General features: G+C 45.2%; 1 protein-coding gene across 2 annotated transcripts in view; it reads right to left on the reverse strand.

Moving 5' to 3' along the window:
• Positions 1-6,762: 6,762 nt before the first annotated feature.
• Positions 6,763-21,603, reverse strand: part of LOC147639859 (protein MID1-COMPLEMENTING ACTIVITY 1-like) — a 76,248-nt gene continuing 61,407 nt past the window's right edge. Inside the window, exons 5-7 of one of the 2 annotated variants that reach the window (XM_086774740.1) lie at positions 8,025-8,131; positions 7,748-7,841; positions 6,763-7,509 (exon numbers count right to left, since the gene is read on the reverse strand). In XM_086774740.1, the coding sequence (XP_086630866.1) occupies positions 7,460-7,509; positions 7,748-7,841; positions 8,025-8,131 (251 nt within the window). In that variant the 3' untranslated portion in view covers positions 6,763-7,459. Of the gene's footprint in view, positions 7,510-7,747; positions 7,842-7,962; positions 8,132-21,603 lie in introns of both variants that reach the window. The other variant, XR_015262086.1, reaches the window with a different exon arrangement.

Genomic DNA, 21,603 nt, shown 5'->3' on the forward strand with positions numbered 1-21,603 from the left:
GTAGAAGGCCTGTTGCTCTGAACTGTTTTTGCTTTTTGTGAAGACTGTTAATCTTCATCCAAACTCTTCTCTTCGATAATCAGCATAGACACCAAATCTGTAAAGTTGAAAATGTTTTCCCGAGTCTGAATAGACGTCTTAAACGCCTTGTATTGTGGCTCGAGACTACGTAGACAGACTTCCACCTTGTCATCATCTTCTACTGACACACCAATAGATGCAAGGGATTCCACAATACCCTTTATCTTCAACGCATAGTCATTCACAGACATGCTCTTTTTCTCCACAATATGAAGTTCATTCTTCAACTGTATCTTACGTGCCTTGGTATTTGTTTCATAAAGCTTTACCAAGATGTCCCACGCCTCCTTGGGAGACTTGGCATCCTGAATGTGCCCAATCATGGTGTCCTGTATACTAATGGATAGCCAATACATAACCTTCCTGGCTCCTTGGTTCCAGTCTTTAAACTCTTTCACATCTGCAGCAGTAGGATTTATGTCCGGTATCTCCGGTGCCTCTTCATGTTCACCTTATATGTAGTCCCAATAGCCTTTTCCTATCAGGAAATTAGTTAACCTGGACCTCCAAGCATGGAAGTTATTCTTATCTAGCTTCTCAGCCACAATCTGTGTTATGCCATCATTAGACATCTTGCCAAACACACAATTTTACCAGAAACTGCACTTTGGTTTTTCCTGCACAAATGCTGTATTTTCTGCACAGCGGTACTGTAGTCCACTCAAATGTCACAACCAGTGACCTCAATGTGCATACATACACCCAATGGCAACTGTAGACCTCTTTGCAGCACCCACAGTGTCTGCACAGCCAATCTGTCTTCCTGCAGTTCTTAAAACAGAGTTCTGCAGAGAATCGATGACTTACCCGCAGTGCTCGAAATCGCCTGCTTTCTGAAAAACGGAGGTCCAGACGCGTCCCAAACGCATTTTCGGCCCTATAGCTTTACTCCCGTGAAGAAAGCTCCTCAATCAGAGACCGTTTGCCGGTGCCTCCCGTAGAGCTCCCGATAAGGGTGTAGTCACCAACACAATAGGGAAGAGTAGTTGAAGCTCTTACCCTCGTACCGCTTCCTGTGTTTCTCTTGCTTGCAGCTCAGCCCTTAGCACGAACCAGGCTCAGATACCATGAAAAGATGCAGGGGGGAAGAGAGCTTGAGCTCTTGCAAGCACACACACACTCACAAAACCCTAATAGAGAACACACAAGGTGAGAGGCTGAAAATCTTCTTCTTCTTCACTCAACACTCAACACACCATATACAAGAATAAGAGTACACACAATATAAAAGGTACTCAACCAAATACATACACGGGTTCTCTATAATGTGAACCCGACTAAATGAGCTGGCACTATAACTATGCCAGTCTCTAGAATGGCTGTCACACAGCCTGTCATCCCACTGGCCGCATATCACCCAAGATCTCACCAACCATGCCAGTGGTGTAAGTGTGGGACCTATCCCCCAGGCGGGTCATCAATGGCCACCGCCTCACTAGACGAGCTCGATATCTCAACAGACTATTGATTGGATGTCCTCCAAGAAATTTAGATAAACTTTTCAAGAAGAAAATAGTAACTTCCCCATCATTGTTGAAATGCCGGTAATAAATCAGCATCTTTACATATGATAGCTTGCTGATGTAGTGTGACAAACTAGATGATTGACAAAGGCCTCTCTCTGCTCCCAGATGATCTCAAAAGGAAGCTTTCATCTTCAATTCGCAACTAAAATGAAAAAAACAAAGCTTTAATGAACAAATATTGTAGCATGACAACCTGAAACTTCAAATATAAAAAGAAAAACCTTCATATTCTCATCTACTTCCAATTGCTTATCTAACCAAAGAAAAATACTTCTTTCAATAGAGTCCTCTGTTGGTTCTTCAGTCTTTATGTCCTTGCCAAGCATGTCATATCTGAGATCCTTTTGCACTTGCTTAAATGTTACATCATCCATCTCTTCACTCTTCTCAAACTTGGTGGCATCCTCAAAACAAAAAGCCAATGACTCTTGTGAGTTAAAGTTGTCATCTAGAGAGATGTAAGGATCATCCTCATCAATGAACCCAGAATCCAGAAAAAAAAAAAGACTAGGCAATCATTGCAAGTGCATAGTCCTTCCTCAAATTCAGTATACATTGTATATCATATAACAAAACATACTCCACATCTTCAATCCTAAAAGTTGGGAGCAAAGGAACATCATGATTAGAGTTCTCAATGTCCAGAGCTTGATCATGAACTGTTGTCTTCAATGACTCTGACCTTAAACTAATAAGGTCCATATAGCAACAACTTCTTCCCTCTCCTTCTCAATGTTGATGTCTTGCTCTACATCTTTCCTCAACCTCTTTATCTTGATTTTTAACATCATCTGACTCCCTGCTTCACTCAGATCCTCAAGATACTCCTCCTCTCCTCCTGCCTGCTTTGAGAGCTCTTCTGGTACTCCATGCACCACATACCAAAGGTAGATTGTAAAAGCCACACTTTCATCAAGGAGCTTGCACTTTCTGGGGTGTATGGAACACTTTGCCTTGGTAGTCCACCCTATCATATGTGTTAAGTCCACAACAGCAAGAGGATGGCAAGAGGTTGCTAGCTAGATTTAACCCACTCCATAGCTTCCCAAATGAGAAGATGTATCAAATATACTCCTTCCTTGGAGAAACCCATTTCGTGTATCATAACCCTTAAGAACTAGCGATAACCTCATATTAAATGCTTTAGCTAAGATTTATATGCAGATCCAAGTAAATTGATGGGCCTCGACTACTTGTTGATGTTGGTCTTATTCCACCTTTTGGGATAAGGTGGATAAGACCATCCATAAGAAAGGGGGACATCATACATGTACGCCACATCACCTATAAAAAGCACCAGTGATATCATCCCCAATATGGTCCTAAAACTGTATAAAAGGGATAGGGGGGAGAGACCATCATCCCTTGGGCATTTTCCTTTTGAAAGAGCTTGCAATGCATGTCTTAGCCCATCTTTCAAGAAAGGGGCATCCAATGAGAAACACATCATCCATGATATGTGTTTCTCATCTATGATGATAAGTCTAGGCATGCACTCCCAATTTTCTTGCTGTGCAACTTCTCTCTGTGGAGAGGAGGCCTCTACAAAAAGCAAAACTCGATAAAACTTTGATACAATACTTTTGGACTTATTTGGCTCAATATGAATCTCTCCATGTGATTCATGCATCTATCTCACATTCCCTACTATGGGTAGACCCATGTGCGGAGAAGAAGTTTTTGTTACATCTGCCACACCCATCTAAAGGCCTCATTACCATGAGATGAAAACTCAACCCCCCTATCCATGGCCATTTGCAACTCTCCCTAACTATAGACAATAGGTCTGGGATCCAAGGATACTATGGATGATTCTCATGTTCCCTCTAGAGTGCAACAATCATGTGCCTAATAGCTCTCTTGTTGTCCAGGGCTTCATGTTTCTTCACCAAAGTAACATTATGATAATACTATGGCTGGTCCTCTCCAAGACCAAAGCAACTCTCTGTGGAGGGTCAGGACCATCAGCAGATGACCTCCAAATCTCTCAGACCTCATGTGAAATCTCTGCATCATCTAAATAGAGAGAATCAAGGACACAAACACACGGGGTCCCAATTGAGTCCCCAACTCCCTAAGGTACAAAACAACCGGGCAATGATATGACTTGGTGGTGCCAAGCATGATAGCAATTGAATGGTGCCTCCCCTATCTAGCCCCCAATCATCCACATAAAACCTATCCAATCGTGTGCCAAGATACATCCATCCCCACTTGCGGTTATGCTAAGAGTAAGATAAAGCATAAGATACATCCATCCCTAAGGCACAAAAAAATCAGGCAATTATCTAACTCGGTGGTGCCAACAGGCATGATAGCAATGGTGCCTCCCCTATCCAGGGCCCAATTATCCACATAAAACCTATCCCATTATGCCAAGAGTAAGATACATCCATCCCTCCTTCTATCGTTATGCCAAAAGTAAGATAAATAGCTAGGCCTCCTCCCAAAGTTATCCTCTATCCAATGGTCCTTGTCATAGAAGGAAAGCATATTTCCCCATGAAGCTCTCCAAGGGGTGCGTTATACCCTCCCGGCCACCATTTTTGTCAAAGGGCTGCTTAACCATGTTAAAATCCTCTCTTTTGGAAGTTCTCCTCTACTTAAGAGTCCCTGTCATAGAAGGAGTGTGAATCTTTCCCATGAGGCTCTCTCCAAGGGGTGTGTTATATCCTCACCACCACCCTTTTTGTCAGAGGGCTACGCAACCATGTTGAAATCCCCTTCAACTATCCAATTATCTATTTGGTGTCCCAAAAGGCCACCCTCACCTCTCACACGTGCATGAATATTCAAGATGCCCAATTTCTGACCCTCATGCATGACCATAATCCACTACACTCTAGCAGGTGTGAAAACACCATATCCAATAACATGAGGTATAAGGGACGCTGCAACAAAAATGCAAACACCCCCTTTGGTCCCGTCTACCTAGGACTAATATGTGTAGCCAGAAAGGATCTTACTAGTTTTACCACATTAGTGTCTATCCAATTTGTGCTCCTACAAGCAAGAGCACATCCATAGTTCCACATGTGAGAGTAGGATGGAGCTAGTCCTTGATGAGGCGCTTCCTACTACGATGGATAGGAAGCCCTCTGAGGCCGTGCCCGTTCCATGAGACAATCTTCATGGAATGTGGTAAAGATGTGGTTTTGACCTCGAACTAAGCAAACACTTAGCTAGTGTCTATAGTTCCAAATGTAATAACACGATGGAGCTGGTTCTTGACAAGGTGCTTCCTACTCCAACTAGGAAGTCCTCCAAGGCCTTGCACATTCCATGACACAATCCTCATGGTAAATATGTGGTTTTGACCCTGCACTTAAGCAAACATTTAGCCGGTGTTTGTGCTCGCCTCTCATAATGCTGAAGGAGGGGAAAGTTGCTCTGCACAGTCACTACATATGCGTACAATACATGAGCGCCTTGCAAGGCATCATGATCAGATACATCATGTTGTACACCCCACAAAACCTCTTAAGAGGGTGACATGTCCTTGTGTGCACCTTCATGATCCCCCATGCTATGTACATCATGTTGTACATCTTGCAAAGCCTCTTAAGAGGGTAACATGTCCTTGTGTGCACCTTCGTGATCCCCCATGCCATGTACATACTGCAAAGCCTCTTAGAGGGCGACATGTCTTGGTGTGCATCTGCATGATCCCCCATGCCATGTACATTCTTCATAGCCCAACCCCAACAAGGAGGACTCAACAGTCATTCTTGCCTAATGCATCAATCTTCTCCAAACATGAGACTCAGTAGCTTCATCACTCTAACCTAATACATTATCATTCTACAATACATGAGCATGTGACCTAGCATTCTCACCACCACGACAGTGGCCATGACAAACAATTCACCACCCCTTGCGGTACGCTAAAAACACTAGACTAGATATAGCCTTAGGATGTGTGGCCTAAGAGACACATTTGTGCCATCTCTTATGATCCCTAGCCCTAGGGTAATACCTAGCAAAGTGCCCCTATCGATGACAAACCTGGCTTTGGTCAGGCCTTCATGCATGACAATGGAACGAAGGGTGAAGATACCATAAAAGGAAGAGTAGCTCCTCCAAAAGCCCCCCTATCTAAAGGCTCTACATCCTTGCCTCTCTACGAAGAATGAACTATGCTTCACCTGTAGCACCGATCCATAGAGTTTGGCCACTAATGTGTGGCCAATCATGATTGTCATGTAATTATTAGGATCAAGTGGATGTCTAGGTTTGAGGATGGAGGTGACGTTGAATAGGGGACCAGGTGGGTGGAAATCCTTTACAAAGGGCTCTATTGAACATGTAAGCTAGTAGGGGCACCAAGGTAATCGACATGTGAGATGTACTCGCCAATTGAGTCCCTCATGATCCTAAGCTCACCCAAGCAATATATGCATATGTGTGTAGAAAGTCAACTTTGATTTTAAAGAGAATTCTCGGATTTTGTTGGTTAGAGAGAGACAAAGGGAGGGAGAGGGAGAAGAAAGAGAGATACATTTAAGCATCAATGGGCCTATGAGACCAAAGTCGAATATCTCATCATAGAAGAGAAAGAAAATAGAACAAATCACATTGGCCTGCCTGCTACCGCTTTGCCAGTTGCCTGCAAACCCTGTGCTGCCCGCCTTTCCCCCTTATTGCCCACCTTACTTGTTGCAACCCTTCTGTTGTCTGCCTCACCCTTCTCTGTTGCCCGCCTACATCCCCCTTCTGCTCCTTTGCTGCTTGCCATTCCTCCCTATGCTGCGCCCTCTTCCCCCTGCCTGCCTTTTCTTTTTGCTACCCTACCTTCGCATGCTGCCCGGCCTTGGTATTGGGCCTTTCCCCTTCTTTTCGGGTTTAGCGTGAACGTGGAAAAGTTATTTCTTCTGTTCAATTATGTGGCTCTTGTACGAGTGCCAGAGTCTCTAATGTCATAGGCCTCCCAGTGAGGCCTGAGAGTGGGAGCTCTCTGGGTCTATCCAGAACATGAGGAACCTGGCATTGCACACAATGTACCTGAAGAAAGACATGCTCCTCATGGGTTAGTAGACCTATTTTTTTGGATAGTGTTCGTTGCATTCATAAACTAGTCCGCATAAGGTAGCATACAACAGACATTTAAATAAAATCAGGTTTAATTATGATTCAATTAAACATATTGATTAAGTGGATGTGAAGATTCTCATCATCATCTTAGCAGGCAAAATTAGGTGAATACATCCTTAGGCCCCTGCTACTTAGGCCCTGTGTGTAAGTTGATGTATCATCATAGCGTAGCTTGTACCCACACAGGTCACTAACTTCATAATAACACCAACTTAAAAATGAAGATGGTGCACCTATTTCGCTGCTTGTGCTTCAGTCTCGCTATCATCATAAGCACAAAAATGAGGGCACTTGCATTGTTGAGTGATAGATCTTACTATGGGGTTGATGTACCCAATCAAGTTCTGAAATCCTATACAAAAAGATCCACGCATCAAGATTGAATATAATGCCTGAGCACGTTCAGAAGTGGAGGATGTTTCTCTCCCTATCCTACCCAAGTCAAAAGATGGTGACAAATAGGGTATACGGATATCCATGGGGAGCTTGCCATCTTTTTTTTAAATAAATCAACAGTCCTATTTTATATCAAAACATTACAAAAAGAAGGCAAAGTCCAGGAATGCAGATTACTAGTGGACATAAGGTGTAATTTCAACCTGAGTACTCTTCTGGGATAGTAGCATGATTGGCTACACTGCATATAGTGCTGTGTCACTGCCTGAAGCCTATTCCAAGGCATAAGGATTTCTCAATTGTAACACAAGGTCTTATGTATCAGCATGGCATTGAATGTACACATCAGAATATATTGCAGTTTTTCACCCATCTCTTTCCATCTTCTGAGACGGGGGCGGGCTCAAGCTTATGCCTGCACAATGGAAGCAAACAAAATATTGCTGCTATTAAACACACTAGAAAGCACGCATATCGGACACTCATTATAATGTTCGATGGTGTTTGGTAGACTAATTCCTACTGCATCAAAAAGAATGCACTGGATGGATGCCTTGGCATATTGAAGCGCTTTGTAATGCAACTCTAGCGAACTCACAAGATCTCGATGGGACCTGGGTGCCTGCAAAAAAAAAAGTGATTGCATGGCATACCTTCTCCATCCCGATCTAGAATCTCATGCCATTCTTGAACAAGAGCACAATAGAAGCACAGAACATGTGTGCAGAGATCTTCACAGCATCCACCCTGCAAGATAAGTACAGTTCTCAACGAGTTTTTGAAGAACTAAATACCTGAAATATGTGGTCACAATGAAAGATGAACCTGAAGAAGGTTTAAATCTTTGGGCTACAAGAAAAGGCCATACAAATATACATTTGATGTGGTTGCACCCCAAATTTGGAATGAAAAAATCTAGATGACAATGACCTCAATGTTAAACCGCTTGCGTAGCTTTCTCCTGTAGCAGCAAGTATAGCAGAAACAGCTCAATACCAGTGAGTAGGTCATGAAATCGTTGCATGCATCCTCGGGAGCTGTTGGCAGGAGAGAGTTCTGTTAGAGAAACAACCACCACGGCTCACTTTCACATAGAAAAATACAGCTTTCTATGTTCCAACCACCTTTGTATCCCTCATCTATGCTTTTTTTTTTCCCATTGAGTAGATTCTTATGTCACAATTAGGTACCCGCACAGAGGAAGCTTGGTCTTCCCACCCGAAGGCGTTACAACTCATGGTCAACAGGCTCACAAATACCAATGCAGTCTACAGGGATTTGGACTCTGAAACCTGCCCTCCCCAAGTTACAAGACCACTGTTGGGCTACGTGTACGTTGCAGGGTTTGTGACACTAGTCTATGTCACAGGTTCACTCTATAGCAGTATGCCCTGCAGGGGTTGCTACTTGACTAGGAAGACGTGCACCCTACAGTTCCCCGCTCCACTACGCACTAACACAACTTTGACAAGACACTATGCTTATCGTGTGTGCACCCAAGACTAGACAGTGACATAAGAGATAGACAATCAACAAGACGACTCAAGATACAACACAAAACCTGAGAGCGAAACACTAACACTTTTATTCATTCCAAAAGCCTCTCTGGCAATCCCAGAGTTACATGTTTATACAAGTGGTCATCCCACAGTAGGTGCACCGTTTGGCACCGATTAAGGCGTAATTGCGCAGTAGCCGCTAATTTCCGATTTGGTGGCGCCATCTACGCAAGTTCTGGAATGCACCGCTGATCCAGTAAAAGTGTGTAGGGGATAGTCAATGCAAATGGCAAGTAGACGTCACTTTGTCAGCTGGACCCCTGTTAGCCGAACACTTGTTAGATGAACTCTTGTCAGCTGAACACTTGTCATCTCGACACTTGTCAAGGCAGTCTGGCATTGCTACTACAAGTCGCACACCACTAAACAATTCACCATCCTGGTGAATGCAACTGAGAAGTTATCGGAGGAGAAAGGAGAGGCCAACACAGGCCAAGCTGTTGGAGAGGTAGGAAGAGGGCAACACCACAGGCCCGAGCATGGAAAATAAAGGGTGTACTTACAAGAATGTAAAAAACTGAACATAAAATAAGGAGAAATTTTGCATATTATAATGGTATTTACAAGGATGACGGATATTGTCCCCCCACCCCCCCCCACACACACACACCAAAAAAAAAAAAACACAAAAAACAAAAAACAAAAAAACAAACTAAATATATGAAATGCAACGGACTACACTAGTGCTACAGAAGTAGTGGTCTCACCGGGATGTTCAGTAGAGGAGAATCCCTGGGAAGCGATGTTGCGGATCAGAGTGGCACCTAGCAAGGGAGATGGAGGGGTGAAGAGGCCACTCAGGGACTAGAGAGTAAGACGGACAGCATTGAACTGGGTCACTTGGTTACGGAAAGTAGGAAGATCCGCGATGTCGGCCTCCTGGGAGGAAAGGTGGTTACAGGACGCCGTGAGCGCAGTCTGCAGCTCAGTAATCTTTTGGCAAAGTTCGAGTGTGCCTGGGAGAGTTGTTATTGGTAGTGGTGTGACCTCCTGTTGCAGGTGAGTCATGGAGGACCTGGCCTGGGTGATTTCTATTTGAAAAGCAGTAAGGAGGTGGCATGGTGCTACTGGGCAGTGGAGAAGTGGCCTGAGCATGAGCTTGCTGCAGGCGTCACCGTTCCTGCAAATGGAGCAAAAAGTAGTTCATCAGGTATTTAGAGTGCGTCGGCATATCCAGGGATCTCTTCAAATGCCAGAACCAAGCATCGAGCAAGAGCCGGCCGAGAAAAGATATAGGGTATCGGAAAGCCGAGTGAAGGGAAGAATGTCCCATAGCAGGTCGGTGAATGGGAGAGATTTAGGGTTAGAGTTATTCATGTGGGAGACATACACAGAGAGACAAGGGGGAGAGAGAGAGAGAGAATAGTTGTGGGGATAAGTCAACTCAAGCATTGAGTGTGTGACTCCCCTATCACACATGTATATTGCACTAGTACACATAGTGCACTTAGTACATTTAAAGTACTAAGTGTACTATGTACTATAACTTATGGGCTTGTACACACTATAAGGGTGGGCATAATGCCTTTACCCCAACAACCTCCCACTTAAAGGTAAAGTGCCCTTAAATGAAGGAAAAGAAAAATCAGCATGTACATGATAATATACAAGGCCATATCAAGGCTGAAACTGGCCTCATCCAATGCCCATCAAGTGTCTGCAATGAGCAAACCGCTCCGGAGGCAAACTCTTTGTCAACAGATCAGCCGGGTTGTCATCCGTATGAATCTTAACAAGCTGAATTTGCTTGTTCTCTATCACCTCTCTGATGAAGTGATACTTCACATCCACATGCTTCGTCTTTGCATGAAAGACAGGGTTCTTTGCCAGCTGGATGGCACTCTGACTGTCACAATGCAACAATGGAATATCCCCTGTATAGCCCAAATCAACCACTATCCGAGATAGCCATAATGCCTCCTTGCAAGCCTCTGTGGCTGCAATATACTCGGCCTCTGTAGTAGATAAGGCAGTGCACTTCTTCATCCTGGATATCCATGACACAGCACCTCCTGTGAATGTAAACACATAACCGGTAGTAGACTTCCGGTTATCTGGATGACCGGCATAATCCGAATCCGTGTAACCATGCACTAATGCATCCTGTTTGCCAAAACAAATGCACATATCCTGTGTGCCCTTCAGGTATCTCATGACACCTTTCACTGCTTCCCAATGCTTCTTGCCAGGGTTGGCCATGTATCTAGAAACCACTCCCACTGCAAATGCAATGTCCGGCCTAGTAGCAACCATGGCATACATGAGACTGCCACAAGCTGAAGCATACGGAATCTTGGCCATATCAGCCCTGGCACTATCTGACTGTGGGCCGTCCATAGCACTGAGTTTCACATATGGAGGCAAAGGAGTACTAGTCTTCTTCCCCCCGTCCATATTGAACCTCTGCAAAACTTTGCCAATGTATTCCTTCTGAGACAAATACAACACATGCTGATTTCTGTCCCGAAGTATCCGCATACCCAAAATGTGATTTGCATCACCCAAATCCTTCATATCAAAGGTTTGATGCAGCCTCTTCTTCAAGGCATCCATCTCTTTACGAGATTTTCCAGCAATCAACATATCATCAACATACAAGATGAGGATCAATAGACTGCCATCCAAAGCTTTCTTGGTATACAAGCAGTGATCTATGTCACTTCTCCTAAAATTTTGGAATTTCATGAATGTATCAAATTTATGATACCATTCTCTTGGTGCATGCATAAAGACTCTTTTTCAGCTTGCATACAAGCTTCTCCTTTCCACTTACTGCATAACCCTCTGGCTATTGCATATATATCTCCTCATGGAGATCACCGTGAAGAAAAGCAGTCTTCACATCCATCTGAATCAAATCCAGATCATCATGAGCAACCAAAGCTAATACAGCTCTAAGTGTGGTCATTTTGACCACTGGAGAGAAGATCTCATCAAAGTCCACACCATATTCCTGCTTGAAGCCCTTAGCCACTAACCTGGCTTTGTATCTTGGCTTTGCATGAGGTGCAACTTTGAGCCTGTAAACCCACTTGCAAGGCAAAACCTTCTTGCCTCTAGGCAAATGCACCAACTTCCATGTTCCATTTTTGTGCAGAGAATCCATCTCTGACTTCATGGAACGCTCCCATAGAGCCTTATCTGATGTCTCTGCCAGGCTCTTGTTGCCTTGCAAGCTCCTTATACATGCATGTTTCATCAAAAATGACATCATTGCTACGTATAATCTTTCTATTCACGGGATCCCAAAGTCTATACCCCATTTCACCTCTGTCACCATATCCTAGGAATATGCATTTGTGAGACTTAGGATCAAGTTTGGTGCGCATTTCCCTGCGTATGTGCATGTACGCAACGCAACCAAACACTCTCAAGTGCTTGTATGACAGAGGCTTCCCTGTCCATACTTCTTCTGGCACTTTCCCACCAAGCCTCGTGTTAGGTGACCTGTTTATAAGGTGAACGGCTGTCATAACAGCTTCAGCCCAAAAACCATGAGGTAATGCAGCATGTGACAACATAGAACGGACCTTCTCCTGAATGGTCCTGTTCATCCTCTCTGCTGTCCCGTTTTGTGGAGGATCATAAGGAGTAGAGAGCTCCCTCTTGATGCCTTTAGCATCACAAAAGTCCTGAAACTGTTTGGACATATACTCTCAACCATTGTCGGAACGCAAAGCCTTCAATGTTTTGCCAGTTTGATTCTCAACATGAGCAACAAACTTCTGAAACACTGAGAATGTATCACTCTTCAAACGAAGAGGATAAACCCACACCTTGCGTGTGGCGTCATCAATAAATGACACAAAATATTTTGCCCCTCCCAAAGAAAGCTGAGGCATCTCACATACATCTGTATGCACAAGCTCTAACTGAGCATCTTTCTGTCCAAGAGCTTTCTTGTGGGGGCACTGGAGTTGCCTGCCATATATACAATGCTCACAAAACTGAAAACTTGAAAACTTTAGAGAAGGCAAGTAACCCAAACGAGACAATTGCTCCATTCCTTTGACACTCATGTGTCCCAACCGGCTATGCCACATAGAGATTTCCGGCAGCTCGGTTGCATTTACATTAGCATGGTGACAAACACCTGCATGCATGAAGTAAAGAGTGTCCACCTTAGAGCCTCTGGCAACAACCAGTGAGCCCTTACTAATCTTCCACTTTCCACGACCAAATGTGGTAACATAATCAGCATCATCAAGCTGTCCAGTAGAAAGCAGGTTCTTCTTGATCTCAGGCACATGCCTGACATCATGGAGCATAAGCTGTGAGCCATCTGAAAACACAAGCCTCACATCACCTCTGCCAAGAATCTTGCATGCATGGTTGTCACCCAAATAAACCACTCCTTCGTTGCCAGCAGTATACCTGACAAACAAGTCTCTGCAACCTGTGACATGAAAGGAGGCACCTGAATCAATGATCCATGAGTGCATACCATGACCACCTGTAAGAAGTGAATGGGCATCAAGTGAAGACGTAAATAGGACCTCATCCTCACTGTCACCTGCATGTGACACATTGATTTCTTCAATCTTGACTCCACTTTTGCCCTTTGGCTTTACATCTTTGGCTTCATCATTGTCTTTGTCTTTGCCTTTTCCCTTTTCTTTTTGATCATTTTTCCATTTGTAGCATTGCTTTTTAATGTGTCCCTTCTTGCCACAATAATGGCATTCCAAGTCCTTTTTGGAGCGAGACTTGCTCCTTCCCCGTTCTTGGCTTTTACCCCTTTGCTGGGATCTCCCACGTGCATTCATTGCATTTGACTTTCCAACAGAGTTGTTTTTCCTGTTCATCTCTTCTTGAAGAAGAGCACCCTCAACATCTGCATATGACAGCATAGCATTCGAATTGCTAGTGGCTGTCCTGAATGTGTCCCAACTCTCTGGCAAAGTGCATAAGAGAAAAGTGGCTTTGAACTCATCGTCCATTGCCAACTTTTGATTAATGACTTGGCTGACAATACCATTAAACTCATTTAGATGGGCTGCCATAGACGCCCCTTCCTTCATCTGAAGACCTATGAGTTTCTTCAACCAATACACTTTGCTTGAGGCACTTTGCTGGGCATACAAGTCCTGCAATCTCTGCCACATTCCCCAAGCTGTCTTCTCTTCACGAATGCTAAAAAGTAAAGAGTCTGACACAGACAACATGATAGTAGATCTTGCCAGCTCATCCATATCTTCCCACTCTTCAGCAGTAAGAGAAGCGGGCATTACACTCCTTTCTTTGATAGGCTTGTGCTGCTTTTTCTGGAGCAACACATTATAGCACTGGGTTTGCCAAATATCATAGTTATGTGAGCCTTCAAGCTTCTTGATGTGAAGCAATGAAGAGCTCTCACCTGTGGTTGCCATAGCAATATGCAACCTGTCAATGCCTGACTCCTTGCAAAATGTGCAAACACTGCACCAAAAGCACACAAAGTGCTCACAGTTGTTCTCCCAAAGTATATCTCCCACTGCGGAAGCACAAATGCAACTCTACTCCCACTTTATGTGATGAAATCACCAAAATCTGGTTGCTGCAGATTTAGGACAACACCAATGATGTACCAAATCTGTACTGGAAAGTACAGCAGCTGAAATTGAGCCTTTTGTTCACTCAAATCAATGTGCAACCATGCCAAAACTTGTACAAAGCTGTACCAAATCTGTACCAACAGGTACAGTAGCAATAAATGCTCTCCTGGCTATCCAAATGAGTGAAAATCAGACTTTTACAGTCCCGAACACTGCATACAACAGTCCCGAACAGAAATTGGACAAAAGCCCCTTGACTACAAGCTGATTTCTGAGGATTCAAAGCATAAAAGTCTTGCCTGCTGCTTTGCCAAGCTTAACAAGCATAAAATCTTGAAAAGCCCCTTGATTTAAGATCAATTGCCGATCACACATGGTACATTGACGCACATGAAGGCATCCAGAGTCTTCACAATGCTTCCCCCTGGCCACATATACATCCAATACATGAAAGCCCCTTGATTTACAGGCACATTGAGTGCTTGTCAGGCATCAACACATTGCCCAAAGCATCAACTGCGAGTGCCTGCAAATCAACTGCGAGTGCATGCAAATCAACTTAATCCGCACAAAAGCCCCTTGATTTGCACTGCAATTTGCTGCAATTTTGCCCGAATGTGCGATTTCTCACATCATACAGCATGTATGAATGCTTAATTGCACAATTACATCAAAAGCCCCAAATTTCGACATCCAATTTCCTGCAAATTGATCCTGATTGTGACCAATGTCACCCAATTTTGCCAATTTCGCTCAAAATTTGAGCAATTTGGCACCTGTACCTGCTCAATTGATAATTGTACCTGCTCAATTGCAAATTGGACATGCAAATTCCAAAAATTGATGCAAATACCTCAAGTAATTTTTTGATTTTTTTCTCTGACTTACAGGCTGAATTTTAGTTGTGTTGATGCTGTTGCAGAAAAGGGGGGGGCTTCTTGCTGATGTTGCTGAATCGGGAGTTGCTTGTGTTGATGCTTATGTGCCTGCAGCTGTACGGATGGCTGGGCTGCGTAGCTCTCCTCAGCAGGCAGCGTGTGGGCTGCGTAGCTCTCCTCGTGGGCAACACAGTAGACGGCGCCTTGGAGAAGGTGACGTGGAGCTGAGCACCGTCCGCCTGTTGACGCCTTGTGGCTGCGCCTAGGTTCCCCTCGTAGCCAGCCGTCGACCAAAGCCTTGTGTGTTCGCTACGGGCTCGCCTTCATGGGGACACGTGTTCGTTCGTTGACGCCGCCTCCGACCGGTAGCTCTACGCCGTCTAACGCCCAATGCTGACACGCTTCCCCACGGAGTCCACTTGCCGTGCGCCTTGTGGACCAACGGCTGCTGCTGTAGGTGCCTGGCTGCGCAGCGCTGACACGCCTGTGGACAGGCGTCTAACGCCTTGCTTATTCACGCGGACCACCACCACGCCTACGAGCAAGCCTGCCTGCACTTCGCAGCCTTGTGGTTTGCTACGCGTAGCTCTAATCGTCAACCCCTAGTCGACCTGCTGTGCAGCACTTTGCTGCGCTGCCTGTCAGCTGACACCTGCAACACCCAAAGTTAGCCAACAGCAGGTTTCACCTCTGTAGCCTTCGCTTCACACACCTCCAATGCAGGGCAGCAAAAATTGACGGCTCTAGGGAGAAGGAAGAGGATCAAGACAACAACCTAAGCTCTGATACCAGTTGAATGTGAGAGATTTAGGCTTAGAGTTATTCATGTGGGAGACATACACAGAGAGACAAGGGAGAGAGAGAGAGAGAGAGAGAATAGTTGTGGGGATAAGTCAACTCAAGCATTGAGTGTGTGACTCCCCTATCACACATGTATATTGCACTAGTACACATAGTGCACTTAGTACATTAAAAGTACTAAGTGTACTATGTACTATAACTTATGGGCTTGTACACACTATAAGGGTGGGCATAATGCCTTTACCCCAACAGTCGGGACTGGCATACGATAGCACTTCGTACCGATGGTGTGTGGTGCAAAGACAGAAAAAAAGCTTTGTGGCTAAGGCAGATTGGAGAGAGCGCGGTGGTTGAGGCGGCTCGCGGAAGAGGAAGTAATATTGGAAGAGGGCATAAAGGTGGTGAATGCGAGAGGTTTAGGTTTAGGGGGGGGGTTACCCGTGAGGAGGTTAGTGATATCGATGCTTAACTGGGTAAGAGGCAGTCCGGTGTGGAGAGTTCCATGGAGGTGAAGAGGGTGTAGAGGGAGGGCCATGACGGAGGATGGCTCTTGGAGATAGATAAGAAGCTATAATGATTGGTGCTTGGAGAGGGAGCAATCTGACAAGGGGTGGACAACTGGGAGGAAGACAATGAACAGTTGGTCCGGAAAGTGGGGCCGGTGCATAAGGTATCTTTAGCGGAACCCGAGGAAGATGCAGAAGGGGAGGGGAACATAGGGGAGCCAGGCTCAGAGGAAACTGTAGCGGCAGGAAGGAGTGTCCTACGAGTGGCTACCAAAGGCGGTGCATCCATGGCAGTGGCACCACGGAGGCAGGCAGGGGAAGGGAAGCCGAAGAAGAAGAAGGGGCAAGGGAGGGAGCTATAACAGCGGGGAAGGTGGGTGTAGTAGCCATGTTGGTGTTGTAGGATAGGTGGCGTGGGGAGCCAAAGCTGTCGGGAAAAATTGGTTGATCGAGAGGGAGTGTTGATGCAATGGATGAGGACGGCATTAGTGGTGCTGGCAGTGAGTAGAGACAGGGCTCCTAGCGATGGACGAGGGAGAGCTGATGGCAGGTATGGGACGGGGATGCAACCGGGCAGTGCCATGGAGGGGTGGCTGGTGATAGGCATTGATGGCAACGAGATCCACCCGATGGAGTGTTGATTGGCAAGCTATGCGATGGTGTAAGGCGAGAGTTGTTAAAACCTCTGCCATACCTTATTCATGTAAAATCACCTTATTGGCATGTGGCTAGGAGAGAAGAGTCATGATGTGGTTGAGAAGGGTACACCTCATCCTTATTGAGGAATATGAGAACCTTGCATTTCTATAAAATGCCAAGGTAGGTGCTATGTACGCATTCAAAAAGCTAAAGGCTAATGTGACCAAGATCCTTTAGTCAAGTGCTTGTCTTGTGCCTCTTGTGATTAGCTACTGTGTGGTGTACACGGGTCTTTATCTTGGACGTCCCCCTTTGGGGGGAATGGCCCAGCTTGCGTCTATCGATTGTAAAGTCGATGATGATGACACAATAGCCGTCCTCAGAAGTACGCTGGCCGAGTATGACTCTCTAGTCACCACCTTGAAGAACTTGCCGTCACCAACACTTGAAGGGTGTATTTCAGCCCTCTTGGAAGAAGAAAACAAAGTGCGGGATCGTGCATCAGCATCTACCTCTACCTCCACCTCTCAGACCTTAGCTATGATGACCAAGAATCAAGTTCTTTGCACCTTCTGCAAGAAGAAGGGCCATACCGAGTCGAAGTGCTTTAAAAAGGACCCTCAGAAGCAAAAGTGTGGCAAGTGTGGGGAGATGGGTCATCTTACTCGTGAGTGCACGAGCGGTAATAAGGAGGCAAGTAACTTTGTAAATGCCTCTTCTCCAAAATTACCGGATGGAATTCTTTAGTCCAACTTTTCAGTTAAAACATCATTTTGTAACTCTCTTTGTAAAATGCCTACCATTATAAAGGCATGTCTATAAAATGTAGGGTGGTGTAGAATGGTCCAATGCATGGTAGCATTGAGGGGGGGTGTTAAAACCTCTACCATACCTTATTCATGTAAACACACCTGATTGGCATGTGGCTAGGAGACAAGAGTCATGATGTGGTTGAGAAGGGTACACCTCATCCTTATTAAGGGATATGAGAACCATATAGGTGCATTAAATTGCATTGACAACATTGTCTATCTCTTAAGTGTATTTAAGTGCAATTTCGTTAAGCCTAAGGTTGTTTTACTACGGTCAATCACTCGCATGTCACATTGGTATCAGAGCTTTACAGGGTAAGCAGCCTTAGTTCACGTTCATTCCATGAGTCATTTAGTAAGTCAGCATGTTAGTCACTTCCGCTCAATTAATTCCAGTTCTCAAGATCTTGCACGCCATCCTTACGATTTTCACCTTTTAGGCATGCATCAGTAACCCATCCATCTGCATTCTTGCATAGCATATAGGGTTACACATGGCTTGCATCAGCATAGTAGTCATCCTAGCAGTCAGTCTAGCATCTCGCATATGCAAGGCATACAGGTTTTACCCATGAGTTTTTCTGGGGAAGAATGACATCCATCATCAAAGGAGTAAATGGAGTTTTGGACTTCAACTCGCAGCAAGGGGTTCTCTTCCACATAAGAAGAAGGAAGTTGGCTCCAACATCACCTCAGGAGGTTAAGAAGTTCAAGAACGACGGAGATGGTGTGTGGAAGGATTCCACAGACAGGTTAGTGGTGACTCAAGTATTTCCAAGCAGATTTATCAGCGTTTGCCATGTAGTTCCCACAGTGGAGAAGTCTTTGGCTCAAAGGATTCAACTCCTACAGTCAACCTCGGTTCCGACAAAAGAAGACAAAGTGGGGCAGTGGTTTTAGTGGAGGAGCATCAGCAGAGGAGTCGAAAGGTTGCCAGGTGTACCACCCAACAAAGGTTTAGCAGAGGGAAATGTCACGTGCACACCCAGTAGGTGTGCAAGTGACATGGCATTCTTAGCACTCATAAGCATTAAGCAGATCATTAAGTAAAGGCATTCAAGTATTATCCAAGGCATTTACAGCATGTGCAGCATGTGTATGGGACTGTTACAGCCCCAACAGCAGCACACAAGGTATCATGAGCATTTAGGGCATGTAAACATTAAGTCGTGGACTGTGGAACCAACCGACGGGGCCTGGGCAGCAGCCGACAGCAGCACTTAAAGCATTTCATGAAGTCGTGAAGATCCTGATGACTGGCTGACAGCAGTAGGTACAACCAACTAGGAGCAGCAAAACATATATAAGCAAAGTCGCATCATTCAGTTCATTCACATCATCAGCTAGGGAACATTCAGTCAGCATCAGCATTCAGCATCTCTCTCTCTTCCCGAGATAGATATTCATCTAGGACAAGCATAGATCTATTCATAGATCTTCATTGTAACCATTGCATTTAATATAGCTGCATTGCATTGCATTGACACCATTGTCTATCTCTTAAGTATATTTAAGTGCAGTTTGGTTAAGCCTAAGGTTGTTTTACTACAGTCAATCACTCGCATGTCACAATTGGTCCACACATCATGCATGCTGACAGCTCTTACTGCTCAAACCAGATGTTTTATCTACTACAAATTAGGGATTAGCCATGCCCATGTGCATGCACATGACATCTCCTCCTGCTAAACTTGATGACGGGATTCCAACCTTGACCTTGGATAATTCTGTCATCATCCTCTATCTCCACATACCGTCTCCCATACTTGTCATCCTTCCCTTCCTAGCAACCTTTTCATTGAAAACCTTGCCTTATGTCTCTAAATCCACTCCAAATCTGATGTAGAGATCTGTGCATCCGTTCCACTTTGTCCCCTTGCTTTCTTGCCGTGTCCCTAAACACAAACATGAATCCTTCTTCTTGAAAACTAATCATGGTACCTATGGCTCGACCCCTTGGATGAACTTCATCCCTTGGAGTACTCCATGAAAGCTTCTTGGACAGCCCCAACTGGTTACAAACTCTCATGAAATCCTCCCCTTGGTTTTGCTTGACACCAACCAGCTTTTGGGGGTCTTGATACATGCTGAGTTTCTCTCGTTGGACCTGTGCACTTCTTCTTGGACACTAACAGCACTTAGCATAGCTCAGCCTAATGCTCGAATACCACTATGACATGCGGAAGCTCTGATCGTTTTCTTCAGCTCTAAGCACTACATAGGAACTCTTGATATAAGAACAATCAGCATAGACACAGAATAGAGAGAGAAAGATGGCTGCATTTTCAGTATATTCATATAGTGCAAAAAGGTACATAATTATGTGGCCTTTGGCCTTCCCAAAAAGGAAACATAATATCTAATCCTATGACCCAACTCCTTGAGGAGAGAGAGATCCAACAATGAGCAATGTGATGCCTTTTATAGGCCTTTGGAGGAATAATCAACTGGCCAACTTGTCGGCCAGTTTCAGGGACATGAATAAATCCTTATGCTGCCGACCACCTGACATCAATGCTAAACTGTTGGGGCCGATAGGTTCCTAGAACCTGGTCCCCTCCTCATGCCTCTGATAGCAGCTGTTACTGCTCAAACCTGATGTTTCATGGATTAGCCTGGGATTAGCCATGCACATGATAGCAAAGTTTGATCCATAACTTTCTTTGGTCTGGAGGAGATGGTCGCCCAACTCAGGCGAAGATGGCTTGGCACATACTCATTCAGCCTCAGGCTTAGGGAAGCTTGGACTTCATAGATGCCACGAACCAAGGCAGGGCCCTTTTGGGAAAGCCGATTGTGCAAGGACTGCTACCCCGGGAGGAGCCCTGGAAGGATTTCTTCATAAACCGCATTTGCTCGCGCCTTCCTACTTAGGGAGGCCCTTGGACACCAGGGATTCAATGGATCTTCTCGGAGGCCCCCCTCTGCAATTTCTATTAAAATGCACAGCGGAAACGAAGCCAACTGCTGTAGAGAGCAATACACAGATGAAAGAGAGAGAGAAGCTAGTGTAACTCTGCTATATACCCAATAAAATCCCGAAATACAGAATACAAAAGTGTGAGGGCAAGGGGGCATTTTATATGGCCCCTAGCTGCTGGTCAGCCAACTCAAAACAGGCCGACAACAACCTGACTGCTCACGACTAGCACAATGGTCAGTCGGCCAAATCAAGATCAGTCGGCCAACACTGAGGGGGTGGTCGGGCATCAGCAGAGCAGTCGGGCAGCCAGCAGACAAAGTCGGCCAGCACCTGGGGGCAGCCGACAGCCCACACACAGCTCCAAATAAATGGGAAAAAAATACGGTGAGAGAGGAAAAATGGGAAGACACCAAATACGGGCAGGCACACCCACAACAAAGGCCTTGACATAGTGTACAGACAGGAGATGACTGCTAACACCCCCTCTCAGCTCCTGGACGTGGAAACAACCCCAGTGAGCTGGAGTACCGTCGGAGCATAGCCTGAGGTAGAGACTTCGTAAAGAGATCCGCTGCTTGCATTGTCCTCCGTCGAACAATAAAGAAGCAAGATGTCACCAGCCAAGATCTTCTCACGAACAAAGTGATATTGTCTCTCTACGTGCTTGGTCCGGGCATGGAAGATCGAGTTCCGAGCAATAGCGATACAGCTCTGGTTATCGCACTAGATGACTATGGGCTCCTTCTGTGGAAACCCAATCTCGCCAAGCAACCTCCGCAGTCACACAACCTCGCAAGCAGCACCACAAGCAGCCCGGTACTCTGCCTCTGTAGACGACAAGGCAATAGTTGGCTGCC

The sequence above is a fragment of the Cibotium barometz genome, chromosome 3, assembly GCF_041138505.1.
Source record: "Cibotium barometz isolate CiBa-2024 chromosome 3, ASM4113850v1, whole genome shotgun sequence".
Classification (NCBI taxonomy): Eukaryota; Viridiplantae; Streptophyta; class Polypodiopsida; order Cyatheales; family Cibotiaceae; genus Cibotium; species Cibotium barometz.